Source organism: Canis lupus, chromosome 9 (genome assembly GCF_011100685.1).
Source record: "Canis lupus familiaris isolate Mischka breed German Shepherd chromosome 9, alternate assembly UU_Cfam_GSD_1.0, whole genome shotgun sequence".
In the NCBI taxonomy this organism is placed as follows: domain Eukaryota; kingdom Metazoa; phylum Chordata; class Mammalia; order Carnivora; family Canidae; genus Canis; species Canis lupus.
The window spans coordinates 44,815,631-44,833,323 of NC_049230.1; the positions used below are offsets into that span (position 1 = coordinate 44,815,631).

At 45.0% G+C, this 17,693-nt stretch overlaps 1 protein-coding gene across 1 annotated transcript in view; it reads left to right on the forward strand.

Moving 5' to 3' along the window:
* The first annotated feature begins 1,011 nt into the window (after positions 1 to 1,011).
* NXN (nucleoredoxin) overlaps positions 1,012 to 17,693 on the forward strand; it is a 152,826-nt gene continuing 136,144 nt past the window's right edge. Inside the window, exon 1 of the mRNA XM_038548429.1 lies at positions 1,012 to 1,502. Within this exon, the coding sequence (XP_038404357.1) occupies positions 1,101 to 1,502 (402 nt within the window). The 5' untranslated portion in view covers positions 1,012 to 1,100. The remainder of the gene's footprint in view (positions 1,503 to 17,693) is intronic.

Below are 17,693 nucleotides of genomic sequence, written 5' to 3' on the forward strand. Positions count from 1 at the left end.
ACTTGGCAGAGTATGCATTTTATTTTTTCGTGTGTGTGAGGCGGGAAGGCTTGCCACAGACCACCTGTTCAATCGAAGCACAGGGTAGCGTCTTGCCAGCTGGCTAAATAAATAAATAAATAAATAAATAAATAAATAAAATTCCTAGAATTTTTCTTAACTACCACCAGACTTTATAGAAGCTATGGAACGTATTCAGGAGCGCAATCAGCAGGGACTGAAAGATGCCGCGGCGTCTGTCGCCTGCGCTTGTGGAGATGGAAGAGAGCCACTCGCTGGAGGGGAATGAATGGGCTGCTGCGACCTGGGGACTGAACCCGCAGGGCGACCCACTCGCAAGCAGCGTGGACGCTCACGTGTGACCAGCCCCAGATCAGAAGCTCCCAGAGAAATATACGAGGTGGCGTCCTCCAGTTCTCTTAGAGTAGACAAAACATACACAAACCACACAGCAGAGAAATCAGTGCAAGCCCCAGCCTGAAGTGGTAGTCGTGCATGAAAATGCTAAGTCTTGTCAGCATTCTGGGAGGCCAGTGGGGTACGAAATGGCCGGGGAGGCTTCGGAGGGGGAGCGGGAGAGAGAGGGAGGGAGCACTCCGGCGGGGGGACTGTGGGAGTGTCTGGGGAAGAGACGTTTCAGTTCAGTCAGGGAAGAGCGCTGAAAGCTCGGAAGGGTGGAGGCCAAGTCCAGGTCCGCGAGGGCTGCCACCTCAGAGAGGCCGGCTCAGCGGAACCCTCTCCTTTCTGCGCCGAGCCGGGAGCACGCCCTCAGAGTGGGCTGCTTCCGGCCGGCTTTCTCGTCAGGGTTCTCTCCCAGGCAACCCCCCACCCCGCCCGGCGCTGGGAGCCAGTGCCCGCCGCTCGCCGGCAGCAGCGCATCGCCGCCCAGCGCGGCCCGGGACTGCCACGGAGGGGGCGTGGCGAGGGCGGCCCGGAGGGGGCGGGGCGCGGGCGGGCCCGGGTGGGCGGGGCTCTCGTCTGCCCCGCGCCTGCCGCTGCCGCCGCCGCCGCCGCTGCCGCCTCCGCCCCGCCTCGCGGACCGAGGGAGCGGGGTCGCCGCCGCCTGCCCGCCCGCGTGCCCGGGGCTGCGGTGGGCCAGGATGTCGGGCTTCCTGGAGGAGCTGCTCGGCGAGAAGCTGGTGACGGGCGGCGGCGAGGAGGTGGACGTGCATTCGCTGGGCGCCCGCGGAATCTCGCTGCTCGGGCTCTACTTCGGCTGCAGCCTGAGCGCCCCCTGCGCGCAGCTCAGCGGCAGCCTGGCCGCCTTCTACGGCCGCCTGCGAGGGGACGCGGCGGCCGGGCCGGGGCCGGGGCCGGGGCCGGGGCCGGGGCCGGGGGCGGGGGCCGGGCCGGGGCCGGGGGCCGTGGCGGCCGCGGAGCCCGAGCCGCGGCGCCGCCTGGAGATTGTCTTCGTGTCCTCGGACCAGGACCAGCGCCAGTGGCAGGACTTCGTGCGGGACATGCCGTGGCTGGCGCTGCCCTACAAGGAGAAGCACAGGAAGGTGAGCGGCGCGGGCCTCATCGGCGGCCGGGGGGCGGCCTGGGCGCTCAGCCCGCGAGTTGGGGGGAGCGGGGTCCTCGCCGGCGCCGCTGCCGTAGCCCTGCGCGCGCTTCCCGTCGTGCGCGTCAGTGTCCCGGTCCTCTGTGATGCCCGCCCCCGTCGGAGGACCCTGCCGCGTCGGGGCTCCCGCGGCAACTCCTCGGTGGGGAGCCAGGCCGCGCGCCCTGGGGGAAGTTTGACACCCTCCGGTCCCCGACCCCGGCTCGCGTCGCGAGCAGCCGACAGCCAGGTCCCCACGCGCCGGAAGCCGCGTCTCGCGGGCGGCCTCGCCGGCCGGGGTCCCGACCCCGTGACCCCCACTCCCCACCAGAGGTGCAGGGAGCGGCTGCTTCCTCCGCTCGGCCGCCAGGCTCCCGGCGGATACCTGTGGTGGGTGGGGGAGGCGCTCGCCCCCTACCCATAATGCCCAGACCAGGAAGTTTCCTCGCTCCGGGAGAAATCTGCTTTTCAGGGGACCCCTCCCCGCGTGACCCGGGACGCCCAGGCCGAGGCCAGGCCGCCCCGGGAGAGGCAGCCGCTGACCGCGGCTCTGGTTGAGGAGGCGCCCACTCCTCTCCCCTTCTCTCTCTCTCTCCTTCCCTCCGCCCCCTCGGGCTCGACTGGTGGCCACCGGGGAGCTTTTCATTGTCTGCCTGTCCAGCAGTCCTCCCCAGACGCCTCCCAGGCACAGCAACAGACCCGTCCACGCCGATCTCAGTTGCTCGGTCGGTGTTGTGTTGGCACACTTCGAATTAAATGCTGAATAGGGGCAGATTAACTGGAAAAACGAGGATTTGGGGAAATTTATACTTCGCTGTCAACTTCTCATTCCTGCCAGCTTGCTGCTGAAATTACTTTGGGTTTTCGAGTGTAATCTGATGGATTGAAGATGTCTGTTTCAATAAAAACGGATTCGAGAAATTTTGTCACGAATTGAAACAGGACAACTTTTGGAGCGCTCTTACTTAATTGGTGTGCCCGATGCAGCGTATGAATCCATCCCCTTCCCTTTCTAGGGAGAATCTTAGTTTATGGAGTGGACAGGAGAAGGGCTGTTCTGGGGGCTTTTTAGGTGCCTCTAGAGAGGATGGTAACGGCGTGCCGTGTGTTTCTTTCATGTGTACAGTCTTGTGGAGAAGCATGATTTAGATTTAGTAAGAGCAAAAGGCTTATACCGTGACCCCGAATGTCTCCAGTAAATCACCCATCCTCACGCGGTATAAGGTACAGACTTGGGATTTAAAGTGTGAAATACAGTTTAACAAATACAGTTTGTAAATTTCACATTGGAAAACATGGGCTCACACAGAAGCAAAACAGCATATTAACCACTTTTTAGGTGATTTTGCTCATATTTGATAGTGCATGAATTTGAATGGCTAGTCTTTTTTTGCTTTAAAAATATGGGAATTCTTTGTTTTCCTTGGTAGCTGTTTTTATGATCCTTTCAGGGAGGAATAATGATCAGAAAGTGATTTACCAAAAAATACTTTCATTGTTGTGGCAAATTTCTATTGTATACCAGTTGTGTAAAATAACATCCTTATTGGGCAATGTAAGTAATTTCTAGCTTTTGCAAACCTACAATGATGGTAAAATGTTACAGACCTAAGGCCTATTGTGTTTTTCACAGTGAAGGAAGTAAATTTGTTGGATGGCAAAAATATGGAGCAAATTGAGATGTTTTGCAAATAGTTAAAGCTTTTTCTTGAAAAAAGAGAATATTTCATGTGATATATACCACATATATACCACACCTGGTTTTCTCTGCCCTGGCTAGTCACTTTGCACACACACAAAAAAGTGGTCTGTGGCCCTGCTCTGGACCTGCTAATTCTACTAGGATGAGAGTTTGGATGACATGGGACAGACCCTCATTTGAAAATACAGTTCAGAATACTGAACATGCCCAAACCATGGTGCATGGCATCTTAAACATTTATTTTTTGCTCACAGTTTTTCTGTCCTTCATCCAGTGGTTCGCTTTGTTCTGTAAAATAAGTCCAGTTTTTGAGGAGGTAGTTTTTGCTTCAGGATATTCATGAATAGGCAACTCAAGATCTGATCCCAGAAACATTCATCGTGATATACCAGGTAAAAAGACTTCAGCTGTGTTCTTTATGGAAAACATGCTTTTAGAAATTACAAAAGCAGTGAACTCACTTTGACAGGAATTATTTTCTCCCTTGAAACCAAAGAGAAAACATTTTCTTTTTTGCAATTTTGAGTTTTGTCTCTCCTGTTTGAAATCGAGATGCTTAAAAGTGAGTCTGTGAGCCAGTGGTGGCAGTTCCATGTTCAGAACAGTGAAAAAGGTCAGGGCATCGCCCATCTAGGGGGCTGAGTGGGTGAACACTTACCTTCTTGCTGTTGAACTCTGTCCATGTTGTTTCATCAACTACTAAAATATTTTCACAGAAGAGAATTTTGTTTTATACTGACAGGCAACCAGAGTTCCAGATTACTAATTTTTTAAAGTTCTCATTAACATTTGTTCTTTACAACCATTCATATACTTCTTCCTATTGGGATAACAAAGTATATGGTTCTAATTAGTTATTGGCTGGAATTTCTCTAAAGAAAATTGAAAAATTATGGTGGGGAAAGAAAATGCTGTGTGGTATTCTTTTCTTTTTTAATTAATTTCTCCTTTATGCAGTAAGAAAGCCTGGGGATGACCATATATGTTATGCTTGCGTTTTGCCTGGTTCTGTTCACCTTGATTGGAACTCTGAGAAAACAGCAAATAAAAGGACTCCAGCATCTTAGAAAAAAAAAAAAAAAAGGGATCCCTGGGTGGTGCAGCGGTTTGGCGCCTGCCTTTGGCCCAGGGCGCGATCCCGGAGAGCCGGGATCGAATCCCACGTCGGGCTTCCAGTGCATGGAGCCTGCTTCTCCCTCTGCCTGTGTCGCTGCCCCTCTCTCTCTCTCTCTCTCTGTGTGACTATCATAAATAAATAAAAATTTAAAATAACCAAAACAAAAAACAAAAAACCCAAAGGAAGGTGTTCCCGTTTCTGCTTGCTTTTGTGGAAGGTGCAAAAGTAATTGAAGCTTCATTTTTTGGCTTCCAAGCACACATATGTAAATAGCTGTATAGAAATTGTAATTAGATGATAATAGAAGTTTGAGTGCCTTCACAAGAGCAGTTTTGTCAGGAAACATATAATCTTCAAGTTAAGGTAGTTAGACTTGTTCTAATAAGTAGGTTTGCTTTTTGTTTTGTTAGTAGACGTTTTTCAGATTTCTGGTGAGAGAGAAGGTGATAAACAGTTGGAAAGTTTAGGGATTTGATCTATTTCTACAGATGAGGATAAGTTACTTAGTTGTCAGAATAGGAGAGTCGATCCCCAGGATCTACTTCAGCATCATAGAGGGGAGTACAGATTTTGGGTTTTAAAACCACTAGGCTTGGTTTTGCCTGGGCTGGATGCCTGATGGATTACATTTGGTCATTGTGAGTGCTGACATCAAATGGTGCAGGGCCACTGGTCTTGGACTGGACAGATTCCTTCCAGGCAGAAGGGAAAAGAGAAAGTTGGGACATGAGAGCAGCACTCAGGAGGTATCCCTGATTATCTCTGGTCTATTCTTCCTGCTTCCCTGTGGGGTTGCTTGCTCTGGGTGGTTCTTTTGGGTCAGACTAAACCAGAGGCATGGCCTAGAATTCACCAGCATCCCTTAGGCTCTTTGGAACGGGGCAAGATTTGGTACCAATCCAAACAGTCTTAGAGCTGCATCTCTCCCTGCTCATCCTCTGCCAAATCCAGATACCCTAGCCACTAAGAGACATGATCCCTATGACACCGACTGAACACTTTGAAGGTGCAAAAAGACGGCAAAAAAAGCACAGCTTCAAAAATTTGGGTTTTCCATCATCTGCCAAAGGAGCCTGGACCAGCCAGGACAGGTTCCCTCTGTTCGTTGTGTTTCCAGGACTTAGATCTTTCTAATAAAAGACAACAGTCCAATTAAAGTAGTAAGAGCAATTTTCCTCGAGAGGCTTTTTCCTTGTTCCATTATTTGTAATGTATTTTTTAATCTTTAATTTTTCTTCTCTGTATAATGAAGACGTCTAGTGTAGTTATAGTTAAAAATAGGGACTGTTGTCCAGCTGCCTGAGCTCAGATCCTGGCTCTGTCGTTTGTTAGCTGTGTGACCTTGTGCAAGTTAACCCTACTTGTCTGTGCCAAATCTGTAAAATGGAGATGATAATAGCATCCGCCTAGCTTGTGCTTACTGAGCACATAGTATGTGCTCAGTATGTGTTAGCTGTTCCTCGAAGTTGTCTGAAGTTGTCCTGAAATTTAGGAATTCCTTTCATAGTTTGAGCCTTCTGGAATATATCACATTACAGAATTGCAAACTGTTACAATTTTTCTAACAAATGAGTTTTTTTTTTTTAAGATTTTATTTATTCATGAAAGACACAGAGAAAGAGAGGACACAGGCAGAGGGAGAAGCAGGCTCTATGCAGGGAGCCTGACGTGGGACTCCATCCTGGTCTTCAGGATCAGGCCCTGGGCCAAAGGCGGCGCTAAACTGCTGCCCACAAATGAGTTTTATTTTTTTATTTTTTAAAAGTTTTTATTTATTTATGATAGTCACAGAGAGAGAGAGAGAGAGAGAGAGAGAGGCAGAGACATAGGCAGAGGGAGGAACCCGACGTGGGATTCGATCCCGGGTCTCCAGGATCACGCCCTGGGCCAAAGGCAGGCGCCAAACCGCTGCACCACCCAGGGATCCCAACACAAACGAGTTTTGTAAGTGTTAAGGAGGATAAGGGTTAAAAGAAATGCCCTTGAGGAGAAAGACCTAGAAAAATGAAACAACAAAAGCAAGTGAATATTTAAAAAATACTCCTTAAAGAACTGATGGTTCTGAGATTTACAGAGCACCATACTCCCACTTGCCAGTGAAACTTGAGACATCAGATCAATGAAGCCCAGACATGATAAAGGGTAACAACTTTAAGATGATGAGGCACCCTTCTTGAGAGAGATTAATTATGTACTTGGTGATCGTTTTGTGGTTTGCCAGAGCTATTAGGAGTGTCTGCCACTGATCCTGCCTGCTTAAATCTGGGCAGTGTGAAGCTTGCAGGATTACTGCTCTTTCAGCCTGGGAAAGGGATGGTGCCCGCTCTCTGGAGCAGTGACGATCTCCCCCGCGTCCCCCTCCCCCAACACTGGCCACCTCCCTTCTGAGCTCTGGAATGTTGTCAGATAGGTTTGCTTAGACGTATAGCCCTTGTGGGTTATGATTCAGGCCTAGAGGTAGCGATTCAGGCCTGACTGGCTAGCTGTCCACAGCCCTTGCTAACTGATACACATGAGGACGTGAACCAGAGCACAAGAGGAAAGCTGTGGGTTTTGAGGTTAGGGTCATTGATTTCATTTATGCTCTCCATTTATGCTCCCCCCTCCTTTATCACTGTTCCTTTTGGTTTAAGGTCTTGTTTTAATATCTGCACAAATTTGAGAAAGAAGGCTTTGTGTTATACATATCTGGGGAGGAGGATGAACAAAACCCTCCGTGTATGGTGGGAGGTGTCTTTTTTTTTTTTTTTTTTCCCATAGTACTTGGGACTCCAGGGCTCTAGCTAGCCCCATTCTGAATAGACTGGGCTCCTCAAGGCAGGATTTCTTTTCAAGGGGGAGAACATAGGCTTGACATGGGATGTTTTCTTTCTTCACATTCTGAATTCCCAATGGTGCTCAATGCCAACCACTAGGGTGCTTAGTTTTGTTATTAATTCCCCATTCTGCTTATTCAAAGGCACTCAAAGAAAATGGCTGTGAATTCAGAATCTTTTTGCTGGTCCCAACTCTTACATTGCTTTATATCTGGCCATTATTTTAAAAGGATGGAAGAGGGCAGCCCTGGTGGCTCAGCAGTTTAGCCCTGCCTTCGGCCCAGAGTGTGATCCTGGAGACCCGGGATTGAGTCCCACATCGGGCTCCCTGCATGGAGCCTGCTTCTCCCTCTGTGTCTCTGCCTTTCTACCTCTCTCTCTCTCTCTCTCTCTCTGTCTGTCTGTCTCTCTCTCTGTGTGTGTGTCTCTCATGAATAAAATAAATAAATAAATAAATAAATAAATAAATAAATAAATAAATAAATAAAATCTTTAAAAATAAATCAATAAAAGGAAGGAAGAGTCCTGGAATCTCAGGAGCCATCCTTGCTTCTCCTGCACACCTCATACCCCGATGGCACTGTCTTGTTGATTTGATCTCTTTAATACCTCTCAACTCTGACCTCTTCTCACCATCCCTGCCATCACTGCTTGACTTTAGGTTTCATCCTGACCACTGTGTACCAGCAGCTTCTCCTGGGGCTCCTTGCTTCCAGTCTTTTTTTTTTTTTTTTAAGGTTTTATTTATTTATTTGAGAGAGAGAGAGCCTGCGAGGTGCGCGTGCTACGGGAGGGGCAGTGGAGGAGGGAGAAGATTCCACAGTGAGCATGGAGCTTGACAGGGAGCTCCATCCCATGACCAGGAGGTCCTCACCCCAACTGAAACCAAGAGTCAGTCACCTAACCCACTGAGCCACCCACGCGCTCCTCCTTGCTTCCAATCTTGATCCCTGAAATGATTCTCAGATCAACTTCTCAAGCTGTCTGTAGTCAATGGTCAATTTTATTTTGTTTTATTAATTTACAGTCAGTCACACCAATGCAAGTGGCCTTATTAAAGCATGATTCCTATCTGGGTTGAACCACATGCAGCCCCCCACCAGGTTGACCTTGCACAAGCTGGTCTCTGTCCTATTCATCAAGATGAGCCCACTGATCACAAACCTGGGTGTTGCCGTAGTGTTGAGCTGCTATACATGTTTCTGAGTATTCTCAGTTTCTCTACTTACCTGGTGGACCAGTAAGAAACAGCTTGTGGAAAAAAAAAAAGAAACAGCTTGTGGGCAAGCACTGGGTTGGAGACCCACCTTGAGCAGCTCAGCACCACTCTAGACTGCTTCCAAAAGGTCAAGTCCAAAAATCACAACTTTGATCATGTCATTCTCCTGCTTAGAATTCTTCAGTAGTTCTTCATAGCTTTTGGGGTCAAATCCAAATTCTAGAGCATGGTACATCACTCTTCTGCCTCTTCTCTCTCCTGTGCAGTGTCTACTTTACTCCCAACTGGCTGAGTTTGGAACTTCTTTTTTTTTTTAAGATTTTATTTATTTATTCATGAGAGACACAGAGAGAGAGAGGCAGAGACACAGGCAGAGGGAGAAGCAGGCTCCCCACAGGGATCCCGAGGAGGGACTTGATCCCAGGTCTCCAGGATCAGGCCCTGGGCTGAAGGCGGTGCTAAACTGCTGAGCCACCTGGGCTGCCCTGAGTTTGGAACTTCTAAACTTAGTCCTTGTTTCCCTGTTTCCCTAAGAAGCTCTCCTGTCTCTTTTCCCTCTAGGGTGGAATGATTCTGTGGGCTTCCATAGATCTTATGTACAAATACCCTAGCACTTAGGTTATTTTTAGTTTTCATTTAGACCATAAGCTTCTTGAGGACAGAATCAACCAAAGGGAGGGGAAGATAATCAGTCATGTGCTGAGACGTGGGTAATGTGATCACAAAAAGCAGGCATGTGATTTTTAGATTGGGTATGTGAAAATATGGTAGATTCCACATTGTGTAAGTTGAAATGTGCACTTTCACTATTACATAGCTTAATTTTAACGCTTAATATTAGAGTTGGGCCTTAATTGAATTGTATAATTGTATATATCCACAGTATGTGGGTGTTTTTGTTTGTTTTTGTTTCTTAATGAGTGTTTAAAGAGCACTTAAACAAGCAAATAGACGTGTAACTTCATTGCCCTGTAATTCCATGCTCAAAAATAAGAAAAGACTCTATTCTCTACTTTTGTTTTGTTTTTTTAAAATTATTTATTTATTTATTTATTTTTTTAAAAAATATTTATTTATTCATGAGAGACACAGAGAGGCAGAGACACAGGCAGAGGGAGCCCAATGTGGGATTGGATCCCAGGACTCCAGGATCACACCCTGAGCCAAAGGCAGATGCTCAATTGCTGAGCCACCCAGGCGACCCAAAAGAATTTTAGTTAAATTAAAACTTATTAACATATAATGTATTATTGGTTTCAGAGGTAGAAGTCAGTGATTCATCAGTCTTATATAACACCCAGTGCTCATTATATCACATGCCCCTCCTTAATGTCCATCACCAAGTTACCTACCTCATCCCCTCACCCCCTTTTCCTCCAGGGACCCTCAGTTTACTCTCCACTTTCGAAATATCAAAAATCTTAGGCCATCGACATAGTCTTCTATCTGCAGACGTATGATTCTATGCTTTTGTATTTCATAAATAATTTGGATTTCTCAAGAATCTTTCTTCCAAGGAACTCAAAATGCATGCCTATTGCATCTTCCAGCGACTAGTAATCAGTAGATATTAAATGTTTTAACTTTTCAAAGTATGTTCGAGTTGGAGAATTGAAGCAAATAGAACTGATTATTAGATGAGGGTCACAGTGTCGGATGAAAGGACTCGGCTGAACTCCCTTAAATTCAGTGGTCCTTTCTGTTCGTGAGATTGTATCTTAAAAAATGTTCACATCAAACATTCCCCATGGAAGAGGAGGGAGCTGAGAGTTCTGTTTTCAACAAATGGCTTTTGGTGTGGATTCACTCTAGATATGCATAGAAGACCCTGAAATAGGATAGAAGTAGTTTTAACTGCTGAAAGCATTTGCCTAGAAGATGGGAAAGCCAGAACTTCTTTTTTGTTGCTGCCTTTCTGTGGCGGTGGTGGTTTCTAAGGGCCTTTTAATGATTTGGCTTTTTTTTTTAGATCAGCCAGTGAAGTGCCCCCAACTTCCCTTCATCCTATGCAAAGCCTGCGGGCTGCTTCAGTGCTTTTGTTCAGAGACAAAATTGAACTTCAGGTATCCTGCCGAGATCCTAGGACTAAATCAGTCCTCCCTTTTATGAGGTTTTCAGAAACTGCTGTTCTAACTTCCAGTAAAATCTCAAACATGTGCTTTCTGCTTTATGACAAGTAAGAAGTATAGTAATTGAAAGTTGCTTGAGTGCTGTTATTCTCCAGTGAAACCCTGTAATGGAAACTTTTGTTCTGTGGCATCCATGATTAAAAGCAAACATAAATTTTCTGCTGCTTGCTGGTCATAACTCTTGGACCAGATATACAGTGTATTTTTGTATGAGCTACACTTAAGAAAATCCTTTTCAAAAAACCATTCACGCTTAATTTCAGCATTCCTTTCTGTTAGATCTATCACCTACCTGGAGCGCCTAAGTGGCTCAGCGGTTCAGTGGCTGTCTTCGGCTCAGGTTGTGATCCTGGGGGTCCCAGGATGGAGTCCCCACATCAGGTTCCCCACGGGAAGCTTGCTTCTCCCTCTGCCTGTGTCTCTGCCTCTGCCTCTGTCTCTCTCTCAATCTCTCTCTCTCTCCCCCGCATCAGGCTCCCCTTGAGGAGCCTGCTTCTCCCTCTGCCTGTGTCTCTGCCTCTCTCTGTGTGTCTCTCATGAATAAATAAGTAAAATCTTAAAAAAAAAAAAAAGATCACCCACTCCTCATTGTATTATTTCGATGTAGACACCAGTTACAGGTAAATTCAAGTAATATTTTCTACAGTTAAGAATGCTTTTTATCTCAGATCATTGTTGAATAGTCAGTCATAAAACAGGGTGTGGTGAGTTTTGCTGTTCTAGGGATAGGGTTTCCCCTCTTTGTTTTCCGAGGAGAATTTTATCCAGATGAATTGGTTGTATAGTTTTTATTTGTCTTTTTTGGTCAGTATGCCAGGGAGAAAAATCTGAATGGATGTAGTCTGTTTAAAATCAGAAGATGTTGCCTATTTTCCCCTTTAAATGTGATCAGGTCAGGCCAGTTTTCTTTTGATCGTGGTGGCTCATAGCACAGCTGCCTCATCTGTTAGTCATTTTTCAGGGTTTGATGTGAAATATACAGATTGGGCAGAACAACCTGCTTCGGGGAAAAATCACAGTGTTACCCTCTGAGCTCTGAATGGCAGCTCTGAGGACAGCGTTTTCTCCACTTTGGGCTCAGGCCTGACTGCAGCTTAAAAAAGCGTTTATACCCATGGATCTTCACAAATTCTCCATTATTAGAAATGAACATTTGTTTTATTTTATTTTTAAAGATTTTATTTATTTATTCATGAGAGGTGCAGAGAGAGAGGCAGACACACAGGCAGAGGGAAAAGCAGGCTCCATGAAGGGAGCCTAACTCGGGACCCGATTCCAGGTCTCCAGGATCAGGCCCTGGGCCGAAGGCAGGCGCTAAACCGCTGAGCCACCCAGGGATCCCAGAAATGAACATTTAAAATCTGTTGCACGGTGGACAAGAGTATGGGCTCTGGGTTTGGGTTTCCTGGGTTTGAATCACACCCCTGTTGACTTTTAGCAATGTGATTTTGGTGTAAGCTATGTGACCTGTGTGTCTCCAGGTCCTGGTCTTTAAAATGAAGATAATAGTATCCACCTTATAGGGTTGCTGTTAGGGTTAAATGAGTTAATATTCAAAAAGTATTTAGAACAGTGCCAAGGACTTAGTAAGTGTCCTTTAAATGTTTGCCCCAAGTGCTTGGATATTTCAGTCCCTATGTTATGGCTATTCAGAATATAGGAGAGAAAAATGCTCAGCTTATATTTCTTTGTATCACCTCTGCCCTCAGCATTATCTTTCGCTCAGCATCTAGACTCTGCATCTAGTGTCCTGTCATGTAATCTTGTTTCTCCTCAGTTTTGTACTAGGACCTCAATAATTACTGGTCAGTTGTTGATTTGATAAGACATCTGCCTGTCTTTGAATATGGATAGGATTCTAGACCATTTCTTTGATTGCTTGCTCAGTTTTTCTGAATGGATTCTAATTTCAGTTTTGAGCTGGGAGGGGGTAGCAGAGTCTGGTCTGTGTATATTTCACCTGTCATTTATTTGTTTTTGGACTTTTTATTATGGAAAACTTCAAGCATTGCACTGGTAGGGAAAATAGCACAGTGAGCCCCTATATACTTGGGACCCAGATACAAGGATCTACCAACTCATGTATACCCTCTCTCCCTGCCCTTCATTGGATTACTTTGAAGCAGTTCCCAAGCAACATATCATTTCCTTCGTAAACATTTCGCCAATGAACTCTTTTTAAAAAAATCACAATATCATATCATACTTATAAAAATCCAGTAATTCATTAATATTGGCCAGTAACCAGTCAGTATTCAGATTTCTCTGATTGTCTCATAATTTTTTTTTACAGTTGATTTGTTTGAATCCAAATAAAGTTTACACATTGCATTTGATAGCTATGTCTCTAAAGTTTCTTTAAACCTAAAGTTTCTCTTTCCACTTAAACTTTCTCTGGGTCTGGCTTCTTGCACACATTCCACATTCCCACCCCATCCCCCCTTTTTAAAAGATTTTATTTATTTGAGAGAGACAGAGAGCTCGAGCAGTGGGAAGGAGGAGAGGCCGGGAGAGAGAAGCCGACTCCCTGCTCGCGTGTGGTGTTTGATCTCAGACCCAGAGATCATGACCTGAGCTGAAGGCAAACACTAACCTGACTGAGCCACCCAGGTGCCCCTCCCAACCCCTTCTTATCCATATTTCCCCCTTAATCTGTAAAGGTTTGTAGAATATTGACTCTTAGGTTCAAAAGTGTCCTAGGCTGTTGTTGAGAAGTCCAGGTGTCAGCCACTTTGTAGGTCCAGGTGGCTCTAGATGGGCTGCCCTTCTCCATCTGTCCACCATGCTTCTCTCTTTGGGGCCCACCTCCAGCATGTTGCTCTCATAGTGACATGAGGGCCACCACAGCTCCAGGTTTGCTTCCTATCCTCTTAGATCCCCAGCGGAAAGAAGCCAGCTTTGTCACCCTCCAATCCCAAGACTAGTCACCATAGCCAGAATATGTAATATACTGATTGGCTAAGCCTAAGTCATATCCACACCTGTATAGTCAGAGAGTGGAGTCACAAACTAAGTGGACTGAACATCAAGAAAGAGGTGGTGATGGGGGCTTAACAAGGAAAATGAGAGTGTGTTACCAGAGAGAGGGGACAAAAAGGAACTGTAGATGTCTACTTGAGTCATCTATGCTAACCCCATGGCAGCATGCCTGACAAGTGGTCAGCCTCTGCTGGAGATTTCTGGTGTCCACAAAGTACCATCTCCTTAGAAGGCCATCCTGACATCAACCACCCTCTCCTCGGGAACTGGCCAGCCTTTAGAGAACTATAGACATGCCCTCTCTCTCTGAAATGAAAGATTCCCTTCATTCTTTGGCCATTTCTCATATGATATAGGTTCAAGTTTCATTACCATCCTGGCCATTCATATCTGAGCCCTCTCCAAGATTGTCTGGGACCTCTCTTAAGGAGTAGTCCCCAGACCTGAACACAGACTCCAGGGTGGTCTGCCCTGCACAAAGGGTCAGCTTATTACCTCCTTTGTTGTTATTATCTAAACTTACATCATCATAGTTTGAGATTGCATTAGCTTTTCTGACAATCACATCACACTGTGTTGACTCACTGACCTTTTGTCAACCAAAACTCAAAATCTTTTTCATCAGTTTTATATGTGAACAAATGAGAACACAGTCCCAAATCTTATATCAATGATCTTTAAGCATAAACAGTTTACTTAGATTTGATCATTTTTTACAGTCTGTCAAAATCTTCTTGCATATGTATATGGTCATCCACAATACTCATAACCTCTTCCGAGTTTTGAATTATCTAATCCATTCCAGACCTTCATGAAATCTGGGGATGGAGTCCCAGGGCACAGCACTAAAGCCTCCTCTAGGCTAATATTGGTCTGTTAGTCAGTTGTTGAAACAACTTAAAATCCAGTCAGTTCTAAATTTGCCTAATTATATTATTATTCAGCCCAACTTCTCCATCCAGCTAACATTTATCATAGGAGACCTTAACAGATTTATTGCTATAACTGAGATATTTGTGGGATGCCTGAGTGGCTCAGCAGTTGAGCGTCTGCTCAGGTGGTATCCTGGAGTCCTGGGATCGAGTCCTGCATCGGGCTCCCTACATGGAGCCTGCTTCTCCCTCTGCCTATGTCTCTGCCTCTCTCTCTTTCTGTGTCTCTCATGAATAAATAAAATCTTAAAAAAATTAATTAGATATTTGCTGTTTCCCTTTCAAGGAAAGATAGTCTGAAATGACTTCTGTTTAGGGGACCCATGCTTGCTTCTATTGATCACTTCTTTTCCTCAGTGTGTGTTTGATAACTGTAATAAGTTGTAGGATCTGTTGAAGGGTTGATTTCAATTTCACCAAGTAGTTTGCAGAATCTCCCTCTTTTTGCCATTTTTTTTTTTTAAAGATTTCATTTATTCATGAGAGACACACACACACACACACAGGCAGAGGGAAAAGCAGGATCCATTCAGGGAGCCCGATACAAGACTTGACCCCGGGACTCCACGACCACACCTCGGGCCAAAGGCAGGCGCCAAATTGCTGAGCCACCCAGGGATCCCTTCTTTTTTGCCCATTTGAAAACCAGTACTCCTTCCATCTGTTGGTTGCTGGTGAAGAAATCATTGATGGGATTAGGTGATCTTGGGGGCACATTTTCTCCCTCTTGGATGTAATTCATACCTTACAGGAGGAGAGGTTTGAGATTGGCTGGGCCTGTGTGGAGTGTTGGTACAGTTGTTTCCTTCAGAGGACACTGTAGGAAGAGCTGTGGCCAGAGACCCCATCTGTGTGTGGTTGGGAGCACCTCATTTGTTCAGGATACCCAGATCCTGCACTTTCTGAAGGCTGTGTGGCAGTAGTGGCTGCCTTATCCCCAACCCAACATCTCCCTCCCCCCACTGTCTCATTAGGGCACTAATAGAGCCTGAGGGAGTCTTTCCTTAATGCCATTTCTCCCTATCAGGCTCAGGCAGGATGAGAATCTGGATGGCTAATTAAGTGTGGCATTTTGTTTCAAAATTAGCGTGAGACAGGAAACTAGCTACCAAGCAACCTAGTGTCCTTGTGAAGATAGATTTTTCTTAATATTTGACTTTCTAGGATGAATTACTCCATTTATTTGGAAAATTTTACCTTATTTTAAAATGGACTTGTTTTCTTATCTCAGTGTATTTGCCTATTTAAGATTACACATAAACCTGTTTTATGCTTTGCAGCTTGGCCACTAAGAATTTTGACATTTCACATGTTAGGCATGAGGATGAATTGGAATTAAATGCCTTAACACACTTTCCTAAGGGAAATCACTTTCCCAAATTTGCAGAAGGTTGCTGGTTTCAGCTCTTGGATGCATTGTTTTTACTTGTACAAATGTGCTTAAGAGTAAAATACCACTTAATACCACTTGAACATATTCTCAAGTTGTGGAAGGTATTAACTTGCAGTGACCGTGGTGGGACACTCTAGTTTTAAAGGCGCTTTTTGAAGCACTGCTTTCCTGTGAAGGCTTAGTGACTTTTTCTGAGGTCATCTGAGCCTATTTTTTGATTGATACAGCTACGGAGAAAGTAGTTACCAGGCGAGTCCAGATTCCTGGAACAAAACGTGGTGTGCCTTCACTAGGAGCCTGGGGTTGGTTTGTGCGTATCCACAGCAAAAATTATGGTTTTACTGATGTTCACATTAAAAAGCCATTTATATTCCTTTACTCAGCATATACGTAAACACTTTTTCCACTTATTAACTTTTTCCCATTTGCAAGAGAAAGCCAGCATTTTATGTTTTAGTTAGAAAAATAATCCTCTTTCTAGAGATAATCACTAACCGTGTCTTGTATATTCTTCCAGAAAAATAGACATATCCTGCATATGAGTGTATGTGCTTAATTATTTTTTTACACAGTAGATTTTAACATTTGAGATGAATTTTTGTTTTCTGAAAGGGCAGTGTCTTCACATGTTAAATAAAATTTCAAATAAAATGAAAGACATGCAGGGATAAGAAAGTCACTCCCACTGCTCACTGTTGCTTGCCTCCCCTAGAGCAGACACCATGATCAATTTCTTTCTTTCTCTTTTTTTTTTTTTTTAAGATTTTTATTTATTAATTTGCAAGAGAGAGTGTGTGCGAGAGCACAAGAAGTGGAGAGAGAGAAACATGCTGCCCATTGAGCAAGGAGCCTGACTTGGGGCTTGCTCCTAGGACTCTGGGATCATGACCTGAGCCGAAGGCAGATGCTTAACCAACTGAGCCACCCCAAGTACTCCCGCCCCGGCCCCCATGATCAGTTTCTTGTATATCTCTTCAGAGGTTTTGTACATACACAGGCATGTACACGTGTTTGTCTTGGATACACACATACTTTTATTTTTTATTTTTTATTTTATTTATTTATTTATTTTTTTTTAATTTTTTTTACACACATACTTTTAAAAAGATTTTTAAGCCAAGCCTTTTAAACAGATCTTGCCCATATTTTTGGCTGTCCCTGACAGGTGCTGCTTTTTCTCTCAGGTGGGTAAAGACTAGAAATGTCATTGCATAGCCCTGTGTTAACTTTGTATTGTGCCTGCCTTGTATTGAACCCAACACAGAGACGAGGAACAGAATCCTCCCCAGACACCACTGTCCCTAGAAGGGAAGTAGCTTAGCCTGACATGTTCACTGAGTATGGTGGGCTTAAGAGACCTTTGAAAGCAGCTTTCCCTGTCCTTGGAGAGGGGCCCCCTCTCAAATGGATATAAAGCACTGAGAAGTGTCTGTGGAATTTCCACTGCCATGCCCTGCCATTTGGATAAATTAAGAGGTTCATTCTCTGAGCTGTCGTTCTTCCCTTCCAAGAGTATTTGGATTTATACAGGGACAAAAGACCTCCCCATGCTGGGCACTTGTATTATGCTGTGTCTTTTGTGATGACTAGTATTAGGCAACCTGTATTTAATATAAGTTTTTATTTATTGAGTGTGCTGCACTCTTAGAAAATCCATCACCCCCAGAATCCAAAGTTATGAAATAGATAACATAAGGGATTATGTCTGTTATTTTCATTATGGAAGGATCTTCATTTTAGTAGGCCAAAGTGTTTTAGACTGTGAGCTCCTGAGAGATGTTCAAAATGGGATTTCTTCCACTTAGGGAAAAAAACTCATTTATAACATCTTTAGAATGCATCTGTTGTTTTGAGAAAAATGTACAA